Consider the following 23214-nt stretch of genomic DNA (forward strand, 5'->3'; position numbering starts at 1 on the left):
GTTCGTGACCTCCTTCCAGAGAATCTGGATGAAAATTCAGTCCCAAAAGCAATGAAATAATGTGTTGTCATTCCACATTTAGTGCAAATATCAGAGATTTTGGGATTCAATTTGTTCAAGAAGGTTAGTGTCATGTATGTCCTCATTAGCCACTTGTATTGAATTAATTTAAGATTTGTATTTATGGATTTGAGCTTTTGAGCCAGTCTTCTGCCATTCCTCTACTGAGGTTTCATTATTTAGACCATCACACCAGGCCAGTCTTTTACTCTCTGAAGAGGCTTGTGAGCCGTCAATAATTTGACGATAAAAGGGAGAAATTAAACTGTTCTTAGGGTGCAATTTGACTGCTATTTCTTCCACAGAGGTAAGTGAAAGTGCAGTCCGACTGCCACACCACTGTGATCACCTTTCACTAACTCCTATAGGAAGCCTCCTAACACCTTTCACTAACTCCTTTAGGAAGCCTCCTAACACCTTTCACTAACCCCGTGATGTCATCCAGGGATTAAGGTAAAATCCATAGATAAGGAGAAAGGAGGGACAATTTGGACATACCCTGTGTCTATGGCACATGTTTTCAGTTTTGTGGTTGTTTCGATTGTTCCTGATGAATCCTGTTGGTTTCTGCCTTCAGTGTTGTAGGGTCATGTTCTTAGATCCGAGTACCGACACTACTTGCTACTGGAAGGCTTCACTGACGCATTGTATGTTGCTTGTCGGCAATAGAAAATACATTTCCAGCCATCATTCAGAGTAAAAAGAATGCTTACAGCTTGATTCATTACAAAAAATCTTTGATCAATAAAATTGAGTGAATAACATTTTCATAGTTCGTTAAAATGCCTACCAAAGCAAACCCTTCCGAACAAGGGTCCAAAGACATGCTTCCTTCCAAGGAAATTCTAACGTGTATCTAACCTCCCCAGCCAAACAATAATGACACTGCCCCCTCTGGTGGACAAAAAAGGGTAGTAAACAAACCATAAGAAACTTCACCCCAATCTGGCTCTAACAAGTGTGAAGCTCCAACCTGCTGACCTGCACTCTGTGATCACATTCCAATCAACCAGCCTGCATTCAGCTCTGCTCCCCACAATCCAGTCTCAGCCACCAGTCTGCCCACCTGCAAACTCTCACCTGGAGACTCACGCCCATCTGCAAACTCAGTCTCGGAGAAACATCCGGATTGGCAGACCCGTCCTGGAGGACCTGCCTAGACTCACTGCCTTGTTCCTGAGATTTCCCCAGATCGGTCCAGGACTCCAGACTTCAGCTAAGCTCTCCGCTCTAGCTCTGCTTCAGACTCATTCCTTTTTGACCGTTTTAATAAAAGTCACCTTAAAAACTCTGTTTGTTCTGCTGTTTGCCTTTTGTGCCTCGTAACAAGATCCACTGGCTAGAAAGCTTCTAAGCTGTAAGAACATAAAGAAATGGTTTTGCTGAATGTTATATTTTTGATTCACATCCTCGATGAACAATAGAACATTGTTGTTAATTCAACCTGCAATTTTACATACGCCTTTATCTGCCCATGTTTAGAAACCCATATCAATCATGCCAGGTATAAAGAAACTGTTGCCCCAGACAGGAGAGAAGTGGGATCAACTTGGAGTTGCGCTTCTATGTTTATGCACTTCATACCACATCTGTATTGAATTTTTAACAAAATGATTTTGTGTATGTTTCTTAAGTTCTTTCATTGTAGATGAATACAAATCTAAGTTACGTGGTAATGGTGATGTAGTAAATTGCTCAATCTGGCGTGTCAGTGGTGTTACTAATGAGAACCAGTTGGAAGCAGTAGAGAGTTGAACTGCCCAATAGTACCACTGTAGATTTGGAAGCCTCTCATATGGAAGATATGATAAAGACAAACGAAGTCTAGCTCTTCTGTTATTCAAGGTAAACTTGCAGAAGATATTCTTGCAAAAAACAAAAAAACAAAGATGTAGGACTAAGGGGTAGTGAATGAAACAGCGAGAGTAGTTTTTAAAGCACGTTCATTTTAAGAATATGTATTCGATCAATCATGTAGACCATCTAGTTATTGATTCAGACACAGACACAATTGCTCAGTTGGAGTTTTCAGGTAATAAATTTTAAATTTAGGGGGGATTTTTATGCCCGGGTTGGTAAAGCTTTCAGTGACCACTGTGAATAGCGTTTGAATTGGAGGGTTTAATCTGTTCCACTGCCTCAGAAAAAGTACCATTGATTTCATCAGGTGGCTTAATGGTGGGTTTAACTTGGATACAAATGTTGGGAGTTTTGGTTGGTTATTAGCATTAAATTACTGTAAGTAATAGATTACTGGAAGTAATAAATCACTGGAAGTAATTTATGAAAAATTGAAGTTATTAATGGAAGTAAATGGCCATTTACTCATTAACAACTCCTAAAGTAATTGAGTAATTACTTAAAAATGAATAAATTATCAAAAATTATTTATTATTAAAAAAGTTATTAATTTGCATAAATGTGTTATTTATGTATTAATAATAAATTGGGGCACCACCAGATAAACTGGAAATAGCTAATACCAAAATATCAGTCTCATTTGTAAAAAGTTTATTTAAGTTAGTTAATATTTCTGCATAAAATATAACAATCTTAAATAAAATGGAAGGCGTGAGATCCGAGCACAGACTGTTACAAACCAGTGAATTGTCAACAATAAATACACAAGAATCACCAAGAATGTTCAATTCAGCTAACAGGCGTTTTTTAACAAAATGTATTAATTCATAAATAATTCTGGAATCATTTCATAAATCAACACATTCAAGTAGCAAATGACATCTAACACTGAGATCTAATTTATTAAACAGCAAACACGATGTGTGTGTGTGTGTGTGTGTGTGTGTGTGTGTGTGTGTGTGTGTGTGTGTGTGTGTGTGTGTGTGTGTGTGTGTGTGTGTGTGTGTGTGTGTGTGTGTGTGTGTGTGTGTGTGTGTGTGTGGATGGTCTGAAGTGATGGGAGTGATGGGCGTAATGACCCCGAACATTCACCAGGTGGAGGCAGACGTTGGCGGGTCAGTGTGGTGACTGTGACGACCACTAGGGGCGTGTGGCGGCGCGCAGAGGGAGAGCGCAATGACTTGATGCGTCCACCAGGTGGATGTCAAGAGGGATTGCGATGACCCACGCGACCATTAGAGGTGTTTGACTCGCTCTCTCTGGGGAAGCGGCGGTTGCTTAGTGGTCAGATAAACAAGACGTCCGTTGAGCGCGCATGCGTGAGGGCGGTCTCGGAGCGAGGCAGTTTACCGAGGGCGTAACGAACGTGCGGTTCCGTTGGCCCGGTTCTGAGCGCCGGAGTTCAAAGATGATGTCGGGACATGCAGTTAGAACTCTGGTGATCGAGGCAGATGTGGTCTTGCAACAGATAACAGTTGGTTGCTACATGTAAGCTGTGTGTGTCTGTGAGCTTATCTGATCAGATAACAGGGGCGCATGGCTGCGGGCAGATCCTTGTTAGTGGAAGAAGGGGGGGAATGAGAGGGGGAAGACAAGAGAAAGACAGAGAATTCTGGCGATGCTCGGTTCTGAACCCTGGTTTCTCCACACAGAACTTCCAGTGGACTGGAGCTCACTTGAACCTCTGGTTCTGAGGTGGAAAACTCGATTCCTGGACTTGGTTGGTGCGCGTGAACGCGCGTACACAAACATATGAGATGCTGCGGCCTTATCAGCGGCACATTGAAACACATTGCATGTTAGCTTCACGCTAATCTAATCATCTGCCCAGACAAAAGCTCTCACCGTCCGTGGCTGGACAGCACCGTCCGTGGCTGGACAGCACCGTCCGTGGTGCTGTTGGTTCTGTGAGGCTGTGGTAACTGGTTGTTACCGGGTATGAATTCAGCGTCCTGAATTCAGAGGCCTGGCTTCAGCTGCAGGAGTGGACAGATGATTTTGGAGAGGAGATGCTGGCTCTGGTCTCCAGAATCCCCCAAAAAAGGAAAAAGGAAAGAGAAGAAGTAGTCCAAACTGTGTCTTGCTCGTCCAGCGGGCTGGCGTTGGTTCTGTCTCTTGGACCTACTTGGTGCTCTCTTTACCATCCTGAGGCAGAGACGTGTGTGTCTCTCGGAGGACGGATTGAGAAGCAGAGAGAGTTGGCAGGAAAAGCTTCACCAAGCTTGAATTTTGGACCCCTGTGGTGTCCAGGTCGGGTTCGACCATCCCCATTGGTTGCCAACCTGGGGGTGCTGGAAACTTCCTGAGGTCTTTGGCTTCTCCCCTGATGTTTTATGGCCTGTTCATTGTCCCTGGTGATTCTCCTCTGGGGGAGAATCTTCTGGAGCAGTTCAATGGAATCTTCAGCACAACACAAACAAAATGATTACCCTATATTAGGGCTTTTCCACGAGAAAGAACCAGGAGCTAGTTCTTAAATGAGCACCGCCAAAGAACCGGTTCTTTTCCCACCGTTAACGGAGCCAAATGAGAGCCACATCATTGCGTCAGTCCAAAACGTGATACGTCATTGATTTCACCAATTTCACGCTGACAGCGCTTGTAGAAGAAACAAGAGACAGACTGTAACAGTGGTTTGGTCCGGGTCGCTCCGAGTCTCCTCGTATCTCAATTGCTGTTTTTTCAAGTCCGTCTTGTTTTAGTCCGGAGCCCCAGAGTGGCCATAGAGAAAAATAATGATAATAATAATAAGAATAAGAATAAGAATAAGAAGAAGAAGAAGAAGAAGAAGAAGAAGAAGAAGAAGAAGAAGAAGAAGAAGAAGAAGAAGAAGAAGAAGAAGAAGAAGAAGAAGAAGAAGAAGAAGAAGAAGAAGAAGAAGAAGAAGAAGAAGAAGAAGAAGAAGAAGAAGAAGAAGAAGAAGAAGAAGAAGAAGAAGAAGAAGAAGAAGAAGAAGGAGGTGGTGAATGAGTTTCGGTCTTATTTTTCAACATTTGGGCATTACATAGTGAAGTTCTGCTCCTTTCACTTTATTTCTGTATGTGTCTGAATCAAAAGCTTCAACATGGAGGTGTAGAATGATAAAATGCTGCTCTAAAGCCGTTTCCATGGCAACCTACGTAAACACTCTGATTAAAGTTCTCTTTCACATGAAGCCATTAAAAGGCTCATTTTAGGTCTAAAAACTCCAAGTTTTCATTTATAGTAGTTTGTAGTTTGTTTAGTAGTTCCTGATGAACCAAAAGTCTGGCTTCATTATAAAGAAGTTCTGTGGAGCGTCTCATAGCGGAGCGCCCCCTGCTGCCTCATGCAGACCTCAGCCTGCGGTCATAACGCCAGACAAGACCTGGAAGTGAAGTTAGTTACAATCATGTCACCATGAAAAGCCTGAAAAAAAACTGCTTCTAGATTCTAGATCCACCAGCTGACGTAGTGTGACAGCAGGAGCTCTGCAGCTCAACAGTTCAATTAGAACCACGGCTCCACTATCGCCTTGAAATTATCTCCTTCCCTCACTTTATTAACTGTGGATAACGACTTATTATCTCTTCCCCTCGTTTTATAAACTGCAGGGAACTACTTATTTCGTTCCCTCACTTTATTAACTTCACAGGACAACTTATTATCTCATTCTCTTGCTTTAATAACTGCAGGGAACGACTTATTATCTCCTTCCTCGCTTTAGAAACTGCAGGGAACGACTTATCTCCTTTCCTCGCTTTATTAACTTCAGGGAACAACTTATCTCCTTCCCTCGCTTTATTAACTTCATGGAACAACTTATTATCTACTTCCCTCACTTTATTAACTGCAGGGAACATCTTATTATCTCCTTCCCTCGCTTTATTAACTTCATGGAACAACTTATTATCTACTTCCCTCACTTTATTAACTGCAGGGAACATCTTATCTCCTTCCCTCGCTTTATTAACTTCTGGGAATGACTTATTATCTCCTTCCCTCGCTTTATTAACTACAGGGAATGACTTATTATATCTTTCCCACACGTCATTTAAAAAAAAATTTCTCTATAACCACTCCGGGGCTCCGTGTTCACTGTAAATTTCAGAAAGTCGGTTCAACCTCTCTTCCGCCTTGTAGGTACCGATAACTTCAGTGATAACTCCACCCCCAGCTGATGACGTGTCAGATCCCTCTCAGGCCCTGCTCTGGTCATGCTCTTACCCTGCTCTGGCCCTGCTTAGGCCCCACTCTGGCCCAACAACGATGTGGGGCCAACTTAGCACCTGATTAGCCCCTGATAGGTCGGGGCTTTGGTGGTTGAAAGACAAAGAACTGGTGCTTAATCTGGTTCTTTACCAGAACTAGAACCAGATTCTTTCCGGTGGAAAAGCCCCCTATGGGGGCCTGGTCTCTATCATGGGGGACCCGGATCTTTTTCATGGGGGGATCTGGGACTCTCTCATGGGGGGACCTGGGTCTCTATCATGAGGGGACCTGGGTCTCTATCATTGTGGGACCTGGATCTCTATCTTGGGGGGATCTGGGTCTCTATCATGAGGGGACCTGGGTCTCTATCATTGTGAGACCTGGGTCTCTAGAGCTGCAGTTCCACCGCGCAGTCCGCGCCGGAGCGGAGCCGGGCGGGAGGGTACGATACGGCAAAGCGCATCCAGACCCAAATCTGTCGCACGATCCCACCACTGAAAGTCTGGTAAAATGTAGGCGGAGCATGAACGTTGCATCACGACGCAGGTGCGTGACGTCATTACGTATAATGAGCGTAGGCCAAAACACGGCAATAAAGCTTGAAGCTGTACAGGGAGACCAGCTCCGAACACAATGGACTTGCTCGTCGTGCTTTTTGTTTTCGCGTGGTTCCTCTTTTAACAGCAAGAGCAGATGATATTTGAAGAAGCGGTGAGGAATGCCGTCATGAGAAGGAGAATTTTGCATCAGTTTAATTTACTTTGGGTAATTTCCCACAGGTTATTTATGTAAATATGTCTTCCGAATGTTTTTCAGCTTATTCTGCTGTGGCTCTGAAATCGCAGTTGCAGACCTATCATGTGGAGTTTCAGCCGAAGCAGCGAGTGGTGGGACGTGATTGTTCCTGGGTTTACCAACGCACAATGGGTGGAAAACTTCTGATTGTTCGCTGAGACTTTTAATTTTGTCTGTGACACAGTTCATCCTGCGATGGAGCGGCAGGACACCAACTTCCGTGTGTGTGTCCCTCTGAAGAAAAGTCACAATGGCTTTGTGGAAGCTTGCAACCAATGCTGATAACGTCATCATTGGCCATCTCTTTGGTGTCGGCAAAACAACTGTGCGGCCATGTGTACATGAATTTTGTGATGCAGCTTGCCAATCGTTGGTTCCTGATTATTAACTCTGTCACTTCTCTTCTAATTCAGTTTGATTATTAACTCCCCCTTGAACTGCTACCTTGTCGTGGTGGGGGCGTTTGAGTACCTGAATGATCCTAGGAGCTACGTTGTCGGGGGGCTTGCTCTTCAGTAGGGTCTCCCAAGGCAAACTGGTCGTAGGTGATGAGTCAGACCAAAAGCAGTTCAACAAGTCCCCTATGACAAAACAACAAAAGACGAAAGCCACGTCGCCCGGTGAGGCGCAGCCGGGGCCTCAACCTGGAGCCGGGCCTGGGGTTGGGGCCCGCATGCAAGTGCCTGGTGGCCGGGCCTTTGCCCGCGGGGATGACGCGGGCCCCTCCTCTTCCTCCTGTGAGCCCACCATCCACAGAGGCAACCGTAGGAGTTGGGTGCAATGTGGATTGGGTAGCAGTCGAAGGCAGGGGCCTCGATGACCTGATCCCCGGACACGGAATCTGGCTTTTGGGACATGGAATGTAACCTCGCTGGGGGGGAAGGAGCCTGAACTTGTGCGGGAGGTAGAGAGATACCGTCTAGACATAGTCGGGCTCACCTCCACCCACAGCTTGGACTCTGGAACCCAGCTCCTTGACAGGGGCTGGACACTCCACTTTTCCGGAGTTGCCCGCATTGAGATGCAGCGGGCTGGCGTGGGCTTGCTTAGTGCCCCACAGCTCATGTGTTGGAGTTTACCCCGGTGAACGAGAGGGTCGCGTCCCTACGCCTTCGGGTATGGGACAAGTCTCTGACTGTTGTCTCAGCCTACGGACCGAACAGCAGTACAGAGTACCCAACCTTCTTGGAGTCCCTGGGAGGGGTGCTGGGTAGTGCTCCAACTGGGGACTCCATTGTTCTACTGGGGGTCTTCAATGCCCACGTGGGCAACGACAGTGAGACTTGGAAAGGGGTGATTGGGAGGAACGGCCTCCCTGATCTGAACCCGAGCGGTGTTCTGTTACTGGACTCCTGTGCTGGTCACACTTTGGCCATAACGAACACCATGTTCGAGCACAGGGGTGTCCATAAGTCCACTTGGCACCAGGACATCCTAGGCTGGAGGTCATTGATAGACTTCATGTTCGTGTCATCTGATCTCCGGCAACGTGTCTTGGACACTCGGGTGAAGAGAGGGGCAGAGCTGTCAACTGATCACCACCTGGTGGTGAGTTGGATGCGCTGGATGGGGAGGAAGCCGAACAGACTCGGCACGCCCAAACGTGTCACGAGGGTCTGTTGGGAACGCCTGGCCGAGCCCTCTGTCCACGCAGTCTTCAAATCCCGCCTCCGGGAGAGTTTCTCACGGATTCCGGGGGAGGCTGGAGACATTGAGTCTGAGTGGACTATGTTCTCCACCTCCATTGTTGACGCTGCTACTCAGAGCTGTGGTCGCAGGGTCTCTGGTGCCTGTCGTGGCGGCAACCCCCGAACCCGGTGGTGGAAACCAGAAGTAAGGGATTCCGTCAAGCTGAAGAAGGAGTCCTATCGGGCGCTGTTAGCTCAGAGGACTCTAGAGGCAGCTGACAGGTACCGGAAGGCCAGGCGGGCCGCAGCCCGGGCCGTGGTGGAGGCAAAAACTCTGGTCTGGGAGGAGTTCGGGGAGGCCATGGAGGAGGACTATCGGTCGGCCCCGAGGAAATTCTGGCAAACCGTCCAGCATCTCAGGAGGGGGAAGTAGTTTTTCCACCAACACTGTTTACAGTGGAGGTGGGGAGCTGTTGATCTCAACTGGAGATGTCGTCGGGCGGTGGAAGGAATACTTCGAGGACCTCCTCAATCCCACCATCACGTCTTCCATTGAGGAAGCAGAGGTTTGGTTCTCAGAGGTAGACTCGTCCATTACCCAAGCTGAAGTCACTGAGGTAGTTGCTAATAAAGGAAGAAATAGGTGTTATGAGTTATCAACGCACTAGCTTGCATACCAGTATAATCCGTTTGTATCGCTTTTACGCAGAACTGTTAATAACATGACCACATATGGGAGGATGCAACTACAGGCACCAGTTTGCAACATATGTCGAGCTGACATCCAGCTTGTCTGAAGAAAGTACGATTGTGATGTCTAAAACCTCTTGGGACAGAAGACGAGATATAGTCAGTTTCGATAAAGACAACATGTGATATCCACACCATTTGTGCAGGGAGGGGTGAAAGAAATGCTTATAAACCAACGTTTTCGTGTACTCTGGGCTCTTGTCCAAATGAGTTTCCGCCGTAGGGTGGCTGGGCGCACCCTTAGATATCTCTAAGGGTGCGCCCAGTCAAAGGTGAGGAGCTCAGGCACCAGGGAGGAGCTCGGAGTAGAGCTGCTGCTCCTCCGCATCGAGAGGAGCCAGCTGAGGCTCGGGCATCTGTTTGGGATGCCCCCTGGACGCCTCCCTAGGGAGGTGTTCCGGGCATGTCCCTCTGGTAGGAGGCCTCGGGGCAGACCTAGGACACGCTGGAGGGACTATGTCTCTCTCCTGGCCTGGGAACGCCTTGGGGTCCTTCCGGAAGAGCTGGAGGAAGTGTCTGGGCATCCTTGCTTAGACTGCTGCCCCCACGACCCGGCCCTGGATAAGTGGAAGAAAGTGGATTAATGGATGGACATTAACTATGTCACTTCTCTTCTAAATGACACCTTTCCTTAACTCCTTTAGGAAGCCTCCTAACACCTTTCCTTAACACCTTTAGGAAGTCTCCTAACACCTTTCCTTAACACCTTGAGGAAGCCTCTGAACACCTTTCCTTAACTCCTTTGAGAAGTCTATTAACGCCTTTCCTTAGCTCCTTTAGGAAGCCTCCTAACACCTTTCCATAACCGTGTAACGTCATCCACGGGGTTAAGGAAAAGTGGATAGGAAAGGATAAAGGTGCTTCCTAATAGTCCATCTTTTAGGAAGCACCCTCAGTCTCTACTGTGAAGGTTTCTATTTAATGAAGCCACAGTGAAGCTGCTTCAGGACCCTGGACTATTTTCTAGTCCAGCTGATGGAGGTTGACTGATGGAGGTTGAGACTGAATGAGGTTGAGACTGATGGAGGTTTACTGATGGAGGTTGAGACTGAATGAGGTTGAGAGTGATGGGGGTTTACTGATGAGGCTAACTGAAGGAGGTTTAGACTGATGTAGGTTTACTGATGGAGGTTTACTGATGGAGGTCTAAACAGGTTGGAGAAAATATAGTTCTCAAGGTTTCCGTCATTAAAATATAAATTTCCAGCATCTGTTTTAGTTCTTTTAAGTGATCTATTAGACAATCATTCCCATTTTTCCTTAATAATTTAAATCTTTAAATCTAATTTTATTATTAATTCAACAACAGTGTGTGACTTATTTGTGTTTTTTATGTATATGGTTATTTTTACAATCCATAGTTCATACATACTTTTTACTGAATAATTGTTTGTTTGTTCGTGGACTTTATTCAGTGTAAATCTTACAGTAGGCTCACTTTATGAAATGATAATCTTTTGTTTTCGTTAACAATCTATATAAACCTCAGAAGCAAGCAATTCATATTCTCACATGCTGGGATTACTTTAATGACGAGTATTTATCATAAAATATTATGACTGGTTCGTTCCCTATGAAAACATTGGGAGATGTAGTTTTGAACAATGAGAGGATTAATATTTTAAACTCTTGAGAGAAATGATAGAAACCCTGACAGACATTTCCTTCAGTAAAAGCTGTTTGATGTGTAAAAGTGATTAAGTTAAAATATAAACTATTTCCGCCTCGCGCGGTAAAAACCACATTTGTTTGTAGAAACGATAAGTCCCAGCATGCTTTGCGGCTCGTGCTGCTGCTGGTAGTTGTAGTCCCCAGCTGGTTGGGTTCCGTGAGTCCACATTAGAGGAGGAATCTGCTCTGCAAAGACAAACAGATGTGAAATTATTGATCAGGTACGACAAACAGCTGCTTCTGCTGTGGACGGCTCGGCCTCGTTAGAAACAGGCGGTATTTTCCGCTGTCTTGTCCGCATTCCCCGATATTGTAGCTCGTCCATGGCGATGCGTTTCCTTTTGTTCAGCTAGCTGATCGCAGAAATGTCTCATTTCACGATAAGCGACCATTGTTCCCGTTCAGCTCCGAGCTGGCCCAGACCCGGGCGTCCCGCTGCGGATTCACGTTTCCCGTGACACGCCAGCGTTAGTCCAGCGAGCCGCGGCGAGCGGTGGACGTTTATGAGCCGCACAGACGCGTTAGCTGCGGAAATATGTCACCTGTAGCCGCATTAGCATGGGGCTAGGCTAATTAGCATGTGGCTAGGCTAATTAGCATGTAGCTTGTTTACATCCGCTGACCGGGAGGAGCGGCTCGGCGACACCGCGGGGACACCGCAGGGACTCTACCGGACAACTCTTCATTCCGACGGGATTCTGGTGCTTCCTCGACTAACTGACTCGTCTTGTGTCCACAGGGTTTTGTGAATTTATGGAAACATGTCGAAGAAACGGGGCAGGTAGGCTGACACAGCAGATTGAAGTTCACCTGAGGAGGATGTACACACTTTAACCTCTGATACATGGTTAAAATGTTACACTACTTACACTGAATAGCCTCCGATACAAGGACATAATATCGCACTATTACCAGTAAAATTAGGATTATTCACACCCAATGGCCTTGTCAATAGTTGAAATTGACCATTGATTCATTTTATCAGTGAAATATATTCAAACAGTGAATGCTTCTTGTGAAAATTACACGAGTTGTATATATACGTTCGCATGTAAAGCCAAACGTTAAGTGACCCTATTGGAACATATGGTGATCTGTTCAGTTAATGGAAAACACATGCAGATGTTTTCATTCAGTATGAACAGTTTTTAATCCCACATTAAACATATCCTCACTTTAGCCACAACAAAAAATGCAACGTCATGTATTTTGCATGAGCTCATGTTTGATATTTTATATTGCCATGATGACTTCATCCAAGTGAGCAGACGTGTGTGATTTTCATGTAGGTTTAGGGAACATGCTTCACGTTCAGATTGATGCAAGGCCTGTGCCTGATGGCGCTCCAAATGATGACTCCACTCCTCTAATCCTTCTCAGCCTCCACCACATTTCTGTTTTGGGTTTTGTTTTCATGATGGTTGGACCAAAGGCTGTGGTAAACCTGCAGTTATGACCGAAAAATAGCTCAGTGTGGCTTGAATGCCAACCCTTCTGAACCTGAATGTACTCTTAATGGAGAGAAACCAGGAGACACACACCACATCTGCCAACAGTACCACGTTGAAATACTTCAAAGTACTTTAAGATATTTAAGAAGCGTGCACTGCGCTCTCACAGAGGAATGAAATGCACCAAACTAACGTTTATTGAGCACTTTGCTGCCACAATTAAAACTCAAGACAAAACACAAAGAGAGAGCCCAGATTTCCAAGGACACTGTGTTCAGACTTTGCTACATGACTTCTAGATGAAATAATCAGAGATGGCAGCAGATGAACGGATGAGTTACCTCCCAACGAACACAATCTCCCCAAGAAAACTACTTTTGTTGTCTTCATGGATGTGATCGGTCAACACTACAGATCTTCCTAGCAATTAAGTTCACCTCTGATTTAGGGACACAATATCACACTGTTTACACGCTTTAACCTCTGATACATGGTTAGAATATCACACCTATAAAAGGACTGAAATGTTGATAAAAACAGTGGAATGAGTCTTTTCAGGATACAGTCCAAATTTCGTGATATGGATCTTGAGCAATTCCTAAAGAGCTTTACATTGTTGATCACATTCACCCATTCACACTCCAATGGAGGAAGCTGACATTCAGAGCTCAGTCCATCCACTAGGAGCAGTCTGGTTCAGTGTCTTGCTCGAGGACACTTTGGCATGTGGACAGATAGGGAATCAAACCTGCAACATTTCGATTGAGAGATGACCCGCTGCACCAACCGAGCCACAACCACCCCTTTAACAGTTATGTTGGATTTCCTTAGCGGCTGAAATGAAAACAACTTTATCAGTTTATTTCATTAACTTTACGTTAAAAAGGTGAAGCAGATCTTTGTGCTCATTGTGGCGATGAGCCGTGTGGAACACATCTTCAACATGTCCGACGAGCCCAGTGTGTTCCAGTGGCTCCATGTGGGTGGAGCAGGGGCTCCCATGTGTGTGGTGCAGGTTAAAGTTGCTTCATGTGGGTGGAGCGGGTTCAAGTGGCTCCATGTGGGTGGAGCGGGTTCAAGTTGCATCATGTGATTGGTGCAGGTTCCAGTGACTCCATGTGGGTGGAGCAGGCTAATGTTGCTTCACCTGGTTGTTTAGTTGAGCGTTTCTATAGAGAGGTGCACTTCTGTAGCTGTGATGGTGACATGACAGATAAATAAAACGATAGCATCCTAAAATTTCTGGAGATGGGTGGAGCTTCACTCACCAGAGTTAATCTTGAAGAGGAAACCAGAATTAATCCTGAAGTTAATCCGGGGGGGGGGGGGGGGGGGAGTTAATCCTGAAGAGGAAACGAGACTTAATGCTGAAGTTAATCCAGGAGAGAAAACCAGAGTTAATCCTGAAGTTAATCATGAAGAGAAAACCAGAGTTAATCCAAGAGAGAAAACCAGAGTTAATCCTGAAGTTAGTCCTGAACGGAAAACCTATTCTGGGTGGGAAAGGAGCCGCCGCCTCTGTCCCTCTCTATCCTCTCTCCCTGCTCTTTCCTCTCTTCCTCCTCTCCCCCTCTCTCCTCCTCTCTATCTTCTCTCCTCCTCTCTCCTCTCCTCACTCTTTTATTTTAACCACTGGTTAAGCCATAACCGCCGGTTAAATCCTTAACCTGCCGTTAGCTGACCGTCCGTTAAATATGCGTTGTTTAAAACATGGTTAGTCATCCTGTTAGTTAACGTCGCCATCAAACTTAACAGTGAGGTTAACAACAGTGGTTAGCGTCCCTGACGCCGCTCCACCCAATTTCTGCTCCTTTCACTTTATTTCTGGACGTGTCTGAATCAAAAGCTTCAACATGGAGGAATGGAGGTGTAGAATGATAGAACGCTGCTCTACAGCTGTTTCCATGGTAACCTAGGTAAACACTGATTAAAGTTCTCTTTCACATGGAGCCGTTAAAAGGCTCATTTTAGCTCTAAAAACTCCAGCTTTCATTTACAGTAGTTTGTAGTTTGTTTAGTAGTTCCTGAGGAAGCAAAGTATTCATTATAAAGAAGTTCTGTGGAGCGTCTCATAGCGGAGCGCCCCCTGCAGCCTCATGCAGACCTCAGCCTTCGTGGATCTCCCCTCCAGAGATTAAATGATCTCGTTCCTTCGCTTTATTAATTTGAGGTAAAGGACTTATCTCGTTCCGACGTTATTATTTTTCTCTATAGCCACTCAGTCCACTTTCTAGATGGTTCTCTCTGGTCTAAATTAAAAAAAGAAGAGGCAACATGACGCCTCTGATCATCCAGCTCAGTTTTCATCTTCCACTTTAACATCCTGGCAGCAGCGTAGTTTGTCATGTTTTATGGTAGTTTAATAGAGCAGATAAAAACACTGCGCTGCCTCTACCACTATGTTTAAGACAAAACACGGAAGCATGGGGACTTGAAAGTGGGTGGAAAAGCCCTAATATAGGGTAATCATTTTGTTTGTATCCCAGTTAAATCCACCATTAAGCCACCTGATGAAATCAATGGTACTTTTTCTGAGGCAGTGGAACAGAATAAACCTTCCAATTCAAACAATATTTACAGTGGTCACTGAAAGCTTTACCAACCCGGGCATAAAAGTCACCCCTAAAATTGGAAACTTAATACCTGAAAACTCAGCAATTGTGTCTGTCTTAATCAATAACTAGATGGTCTACATTGCCAATCTCCATGATTGATCAAATACATATTCTTAAAATGAACGTGCTTTAAAAACTACTCTCACTGTTCCAATCACTACCCATTAGTCCTCCATCTTTGTTCTATCATTCTACACCTCCATTCCTCCATGTTGAAGCTTTTGATTCAGACACGTCCAGAAATAAAGTGAGAGGAGCAGAAAGTCACTATGCAATGCTGAAATGTTGAAGAATAAGCCCCATGCTCATTTATTTATGGTAAAGAGGGAATGCATGATTCGGAGCTGCTGAGAATTAGATCCTCTCTTTTTGGACCAAGGTGAGCTTAACACGTCTGTATTTCACATTCTTTAGTTGGTAACACTAATATCTAATGTCGTCCGTGGAGACGTGACGTGACTTTTAAAGCCCCATAACAGCAAATATGGATGGAAGCGACATTGGTGAAAAAATATAACACGAGGGAAGGAGATAGTAACTCGGTGTCTCCATGTTTTTTATATATATATATATATATATATATATATATATATATATATAAAATTGAATTTTTCCTTTGGCCACTCCGGGGCTCCATAGAGGCGTAACTCTTCATTCCAGCATTGACTTATATGAAAGTTCAGTCCTCGCTCCACCCTGTCCTTCCTTTGTTGAACTGGTATCATGAACGCAGCGCTACCAGTGAACGCCATGGTGAGAGTTAACCACTGTTAAAAAGTTAGCGGAGGTTAACTTTAACATCAAGATAACACCTGGTTAAAATTAACCCAGTTTTGAACAACAAGATAACAGTGCTGTTAAAGTTAACGGTCGCTTAAATGTATTTAACGGCTGGTTAAACGATAACCCAGTTTTAAACAACCCGGCCCTGGTGGTTCAAATTAGGATTCTTCATTCACGTGCCTTGCCTTGCCTTGCCTATTCTTTATATTTTTGATCCTCCATTCCTCAGTATTTTTTCGTAGTATCTAGGTTAACGTTGATATCTGTGGTTTCTCTTCATTTTTATGTCCAGAGGGTTTTGTGGCTCTAGAGTTTGTGTTCAGTGGGAAATGGGTCCAAATGGCTCCGGCTGTTGAAGGTCTCGACCCCTTTTGTTTTTGCTGAGATCAATAGAAATAAAGTGTTGAGTATTGATATCATCCGTTTCCCACCTTGTTAAGTCATTGTTGATACTTATTGTGAGAAATCATTAATGTGATCAGTGTATTCAGATTGACGAGTATCAATAATAATAATATAGAACTAAAGGCAAATGGAGCAGAGATGTTATTTCAGAGGAGTGTGAAGCAGGTAGTCCTTCGTAGTACTCGGTACCTATGAAGTAGCTCTGAGGTTCTAAAGGTTGGTGACTCCTGCATTAAGGTCTAAGAATAACTGAACAGACAAGTTAGAGACGCATAACTAAAAGCAAGTAAATGAAATGCACTCGGAGTGACATCTTTGTCTCAATAAATACAAAGTTTGACTTATTCTTGAAATGAAACGGGTACACACTTTCCCGAGATGAGGCTCTCTAGATATTTTTCTCCCCCATGGTTGATTGAAGAAGTTTTCAAATTGAGAAACTCAAAACAATTGGTCCAATACAGATCATTTGAGATGGAAAAAACAAGATCATGTGACAATTAGAATGATTGTGGAAGTGATTCTAATGTTTTTGGACTGCAGACCCTCCTGGGCTGTTGGATGACGTTCTGATGTGTAGAAGTGAGTCCACATAGTTCCTGCTGATGCGCAGCTTGTTGGTTCCTCCTCACAGGAAGCGCAGCAGTGGAGAGTTGAGCGAGAGCTCGGCGTCCACCCTGAGCCCGGATCCAGACAACCTGCTGGGCCGCCGCATCCAGCACACCTGGAGAGAGAAGGGGAACGTGACCAAGTGGAAGGGCACGGTCCTGGAGCGGCTCAGCGTTAACAGCTCGCTCTACATGGTGAAGTATGATGGCTTCGACTGCGTGTACGGAATCGAGCTCTTCAAAGACATTCGCGTGTCCAACCTGCAGGCTCTGACGGAGAAAGTTGGTGAGTGTGACGCCCTGAGGGCCAGGGGGGGGGTCACTCTAGGGAGGGTCACTGTGGGGCCAGGAGGGGTCACTGTAGGGCTAGGGGGAGGGTCACTGAAGGCAGATCACAGTAGGGCCGGGGGGGGGGGGGGGTGTTCACTGAATGCGGGTCACTGTAGGGCAAGGGGGGGGTCACTGTAAGGAGAGTCACTGTAGGGCCAGGGGGGTCACTATGGAGAGGGTCACTGTAGGGCCAGGGGGGTCATTGTAGGGCCGGGGGGGTCATTGTAGGGCCGGGGGGCGGAAAACCTGGTTTCTTCCTTCTGATGGGCGTCATCTGTTGTCTGCAGTGAACAATAAGATCAAGGTTCCCCCCGGGGCAGAGGAGCTGGTGGGTCGAGCAGTGGAGCATCTGTTTGAGAAGGAGGATGGCGAGAAGAACGAGTGGCGAGGTATGGTGCTGTCCCGAGCCCCCATCATGACCCACTGGTACTACATCACCTACGAGAAGGACCCGGTGCTCTACATGTACCAGCTGTGGGACGACTACAAGGACGGAGACCTGCGCGTCCTGCCAGAGTCAGGTAACCTCCGGGACCAATGTACTGCATCAGGAGCCGGGAGGAAGCTAGTGTCTCAGGAGGACACTAGTGTCTCAGGAGGACACTAGTGTCTCGGGAGGAAGCTAGTGTCTCGGGAGGAAGCTAGTGTCTCGGGAGGAATCTAGTGTCTCGGGAGGAATCTAGTGTCTCGGGAGGAATCTAGTGCCTAGGGAGGAAGCTAGTGTCTCTGGAGGAAGCTAGTGTCTCTGGAGGAAGCTAGTGCCTAGGGAGGAAGCTAGTGCCTCGGGAGGAAGCTAGTGTCTCGGGAGGAAGCTAGTGCCTAGGGAGAAAGCTAGTGTCTCGGGAGGAATCTAGTGTCTCGGGAGGAATCTAGTGTCTCGGGAGGAATCTAGTGTCTCGGGAGGAAGCTAGTGTCTCGGGAGGAATCTAGTGTCTCTGGAGGAAGCTAGTGCCTAGGGAGGAAGCTAGTGCCTAGGGAGGAAGCTAGTGCCTAGGGAGGAATCTAGTGCCTAGGGAGGAATCTAGTGCCTAGGGAGGAAGCTAGTGTCTCGGATGGAATCTAGTGTCTCTGGAGGAATCTAGTGTCTCTGGAGGAATCTAGTGTCTAGGGAGGAATCTAGTGCCTAGGGAGGAATCTAGTGTCTAGGGAGGAATCTAGTGCCTCGGGAGGAATCTAGTGTCTCGGATGGAATCTAGTGTCTCTGGAGGAAGCTAGTGTCTCGGGAGGAAGCTAGTGTCTAGGGAGGAAGCTAGTGCCTAGGGAGGAAGCTAGTGCCTAGGGAGGAAGCTAGTGTCTAGGGAGGAAGCTAGTGTCTAGGGAGGAATCTAGTGCCTAGGGAGGAAGCTAGTGTCTTGGGAGGAAGCTAGTGTCTCGGATGGAATCTAGTGTCTCTGGAGGAATCTAGTGCCTAGGGAGGAATCTAGTGTCTAGGGAGGAATCTAGTGCCTCGGGAGGAATCTAGTGTCTCGGATGGAATCTAGCGTCTCTGGAGGAAGCTAGTGTCTCGGGATGAAGCTAGTGTCTAGGGAGGAAGCTAGTGCCTAGGGAGGAAGCTAGTGTCTAGGGAGGAAGCTAGTGTCTAGGGAGGAAGCTAGTGCCTCAGGCGCCGGGAAGAAAGAGCAGAACGGGTTTACATGGTGAGCATTTCAGCGCCTGGTTGTAGTTTGCAGATTGTTTAGCTCTGGAGTGTCGACTGAGGAGCTGGAGAGACTCTACACGCTGCTGAGAGGATAGAGTTCATCTTCAGTCTGTAAATGTTCACCTTGTGTCCTGTTGAAGTCCCACATGTTCAGTTCACTCTGATAGACAAGCAGCAACAGATAGTTATATATTCTACAAAATACACTTTATTTTGTAAAACATTGGAAAATAGCAACATTTGGGGCTGTGATTTAATATTGTGTATAAATATGTATGTGTACTTTGTACCACTTGTTCCCAATGTTTAGAAATCATGTGTGTTTAATATTGATATACATTGTGTTGTATTAGCCAAAGATAAAATCAGGGAAAATCAGCCTCCATTTCCATAATTTCTGCTCCATGAATGAGCTTCATCCTTCTACCCGTCAGTCCTGCTGGACCATTTCCTGGGGAGTGGAGATATCAGCAGGAGAAGTCGTGGAGATCTGTGAGGAGAGGTCGAGATACTGTGAAAACATTTCAATAACTGTTAATCCCATCTAATCTCAACACTGCCCCTCCAGGCCACCAGTGGTATTGCAGCAGGGAAATGAAGACGTAACATCCAGCATAAGCACCTGTCACTCAAACAGTGCTTCTATCTGGGATGTTTAAATCAAAGCACTAAGCAAACCTGTACGCAATTTGACATCTAAATACGCTGGTACGAGTCGCCCCTCGAAACTACGCAAAAAGCTGCGGACATGTGAGTTCTGTGGCAAACATGCAAGGTACTCATATCTCACAACAGGATATAGGTGAACACGGTGAAGCAGTTTCAGCCAATCATTGTAGAAAAGCGGAGAATAACGAGTCTACCTAAGCTATAGCGTAACATCCCGCCCCCCTCCTCCCTGCCCTCTGCCTCCCTGTGTGTGTGTGTGTGTGTGTGTGTGTGTGTGTGTGTGTGTGTGTGTGTGTGTGTGTGTGTGTGTGTGTGTGTGTGTGTGTGTGTGTGTGTGTGTGTGTGTGTGTGTGTGTGTGTGTGTGTGTGTGTGTGTGTGTGTGTGTGTGTGTGTGTGTGTGTGTGTGTGTGTGTGTGTGTGTGAGCATTTATTGCAACCACTGCCATGCTCAACAAAATAAATTTTTTTTAAATAATATACTTACCTTGGTTTTCTGTTGATGAGTGCAAAATGTCTTTTCTTTATTAAAAGTATTGTTATCAAAAATCTAGGTTTTATTGTTTTTTTATAACCAATTTCCAGCCAGTGAATGAGGAAATTACTGTGCGAAGCAATAGAGTTGCAAAAGTCTGCGAAAAAAAGCAGCACAACACGTGGTACTCAAAATATTTTGACAAGGTCGGCAGGTGTGACTATGAAGTAGAAGTAAAGTTTTGTGCTCAGGAGAGTTGTCTCCAATCAGCAGCTGTAATACTGCAGAGCTGCAGACAGAGGAACAGGAGTGGGTTTTCTGCCTACAGCCATACATCCAACATACATTGAGTGGAGTCGTAGAGGCTCACAGCACTCTTCACTCGGTATTTCATGGAGATGTTTTGTGTGTCTATCCAGAGAACAAACACCTGCTGCCAGCAGACAGGAAACCAGGCGAGGAGCCGGAGAGCCTTGTGGGTAAACAGGTGGAGTACGTCACAGATAATGGTCTGAAGAGGACGGGCTTGGTCATCTACCAGGTCCCGGCCAAGCCCACCGTGTACTACATCAAGTACGACGATGACGTCCACATCCACGTCTACGACCTGGTGAAGACCACCTAGTACTGACTGTCTGCTGACGGCTCTTCTTTGCTCCGCCGGTCGTTACCTGTCAGTGTTAAAAGAATTTCATTTGCTCCTCTACTTGGAGGCGACGTGCCGAGGAGCAGAAGCCCCTCCCCTTTCTTTAGTGGAGGTGGTGTGGCCTCCTTCACCCTCACATCACAGACATGATGCTTTCTCATTCAGACCTTCTGAGTTTAATATATATTTGAGCCTCTTGGGTGTAAATAAAGCAGGTCTTGAGTCCAGCAGATGGAATGAAGCTTCACATCTTGTTTTGGTCAAATTTCACTTGTAAAATGCAACTCAAACTCCAAAGTCTAAGAATTCAGCTTCGTCCCTTGACCTGTGTTTGACTCGTTGTTTCACTCTTCCTCCTGAAATGTGTGGCTGTGCTGCTGGTAACTAAAGTCCAGACTCCTGTGCTGTGCTTCGTGTGTCACTGGGTAGGCTTCAGTCTGTGGAGTATAGAAGTGATCTTCATTCTCTCCATCACAGTCCAGCTGTACAGGCATTACTGCAACTTGGATGTAAAACACAGATTCATATACGAAAAGAAAAAGAAGTCCAGCCTCGTGGCCGTTCGCTTTCATCACAAGATGTTTTCTACATTCAACCAGAACTAATGTTGATGTCGAGTTGTTTCAAACAGTGTTTGTGCTCCACTCTTATTTATGTCCATACAATTGGCTCCTGACATTGTATTTTGGAATTCAGTGGTCATCATTTGCCAAAAATATTATATGAAAACTGTTCATGACCCTAATTATGTTTTCTTCTGTAAATATGAGACATTTTTATGAACGTTAAACAAAGCTGCTTGAAAAAGATTCTGGTGTAGTTATTGAAAAGTTTTTGTCTCCTGTTTGTCCTCATTCAGCCAGAGGGGGGACGGACGGACGGACACCACACACACACACACACACACACACACACACACACACACACACACAAGATATCTGGTCATTTAGCCGGCCAGGTTCAGGGGAAACATGCAAACTTCACCACGGGTGTCAAACTCTGGTTCAGTGTCAGACTCGTCATCCAGTTCAGCATGATCACACTAATGTAACACAGACAGCGGCTGGACGGCGGAGCCCAGATGAAAGCCCCTGGCCAGAGCCCCATAACCCCCCCACATACACGCACTCAGATTCCACCCCTCCCTCTGCCCTTGAGCCAGGCAGCGACCAGTGGCAGAAACCTGTGGCGTCAATCGTCATGGTGATGAATATTTCTGTAAGCAGACGATGTTCCTTGCTTGAGGCCTCGCTGATGATGATGTAATGTGGGTGGCTGCGGTTTGGTTGGTGCGGTCCTCTCCCAATCGGATGATTGCTGGTTTGATTCCCCCATCTCTCCCTCAAGGCTAAACCCCAAGCTGTTCCCAGTGGATGGACGAGTGCCTTGCATGGCAGCCGTCTCCTGGTGTGTGAATGTGTGATGCTTATGTGGTGGTAAAGGGCTATATGAGTGAAATCCATTTCCATGCTAGTGGTGATCCAGTGACCTCTGACCTCCAGACTGGGAGTGGAACCAGCAGACGCCTGTTGTAACACCAGTGTGAAGTGTGGATCCAGGAGGTTCCAGGAGGTTCCAGGTTTCCAGCAGCATCCAGAGGATATCACTGTTAGGGGTTTTCCACCAGAAAGAACCAGGAGCTAGTTCTTAAATGAGCACCGCCAAAGAACCGGTTCTTTTTCCACCGTTAACGGAGCCAAATGAGAGTCACGTCATTGCGTCACTCCAAAACGTGATACGTCACTGATTTCACCAATTTAGCGCTTGACAGCGCTCATAGAAGAACCAGGAGACGGACTGTAACAGTGGTTTGGTCCGAGTCGCTCCATTTAGTCTGACCTGAACCTCGGATGAAAACATTGAGTCTCCTCGTCGCTCTGTTGCTGTTTTTATCACGTCCGTCTTGTTTTAGTCCGGAGCGACACTAGAGTAACGCTATCCGCGGTTTAAACTAAAGTGCCTGTTTACATTGCGTATTACGGTAAAGCTGTCAGAAGCCGACGGGAGCGTCATGGTGCGTTCAAGTACACTTCAGTTGTAAGCATAAATTACAATAACAGTGCTGTACAGGCTTATTGTACCAAATATTCATCAAAAATCTAATAGTTTTCAGCAACCTGCACCACATTCTTTTTCTACAGGCTCCCAGGTACCTCTGTGCCAATTGTCAAATTGATTCAGACTCACAGATCGTCACACTGACTGGTAAACAGATGATTGGCTAATGAGCTGTATAGAAGATGGCAATGACCAAATGAGTTGGACTCCTATGAATGGAGGACAAGCAAAAATGGTTAAAAGAAACCAAATTCTGCTAAAGGAAAGGATGACAATGAGAAAAAGAGTTACCTTTGGGCCTGTAGAAGAAGAATGTAGTGCAGTTTGCTGAAAATTATTTGATTTTGGAAGAATGTTTGGTACAATAAGCCTGTACAGTACTGTTGTTGTAATTTATGCTTACAACTGAGGTGTACATGAACGCACCATGAAGCTCCCGTCGGCTTCTGACTGCTTTTTATACAAAAAACTTTAATTGTGGCTTTTTATGTGGACACCAGTTTCGGCTCAGTCTGGTAGCTAAGTAGGCTGTATAATCAATGCATTTTGACTCATCGCCTTAACCCCACCCACTCACCCACCCACCCACCCACCCACACTGAC

At 45.8% G+C, this 23214-nt stretch overlaps 1 protein-coding gene across 1 annotated transcript; it reads left to right on the top strand.

The window, feature by feature from the left end:
• Positions 1-11035: 11035 nt before the first annotated feature.
• On the top strand, positions 11036-21362 carry LOC308118774 (spindlin-Z). The gene is made up of 5 exons (XM_080478321.1): positions 11036-11155; positions 11674-11715; positions 16823-17082; positions 17414-17647; positions 20327-21362. The coding sequence occupies exons 2-5, from the start codon at positions 11696-11698 to the stop codon at positions 20530-20532; spliced, it is 720 nt and encodes a 239-aa protein (XP_080334447.1). The 5' UTR covers positions 11036-11155; positions 11674-11695; the 3' UTR covers positions 20533-21362.
• Positions 21363-23214: the final 1852 nt, after the last annotated feature.

The sequence above is a fragment of the Lipophrys pholis genome (assembly GCF_963383615.2).
Source record: "Lipophrys pholis genome assembly, chromosome: 1".
NCBI classification, from domain to species: domain Eukaryota; kingdom Metazoa; phylum Chordata; class Actinopteri; order Blenniiformes; family Blenniidae; genus Lipophrys; species Lipophrys pholis.

Bases quoted from the DNA above. Each gene is read 5' to 3' on its own strand.
- LOC308118774 (XM_080478321.1), top strand. From the start codon at position 11,696: ATGTCGAAGAAACGGGGCAG. The intron at 11,716-16,822 runs GTAGGCTGACAC...TCCTCCTCACAG, and splicing joins ATGTCGAAGAAACGGGGCAG to GAAGCGCAGCAGTGGAGAGT. The intron at 17,648-20,326 runs GTAACCTCCGGG...GTGTCTATCCAG, and splicing joins GCGCGTCCTGCCAGAGTCAG to AGAACAAACACCTGCTGCCA.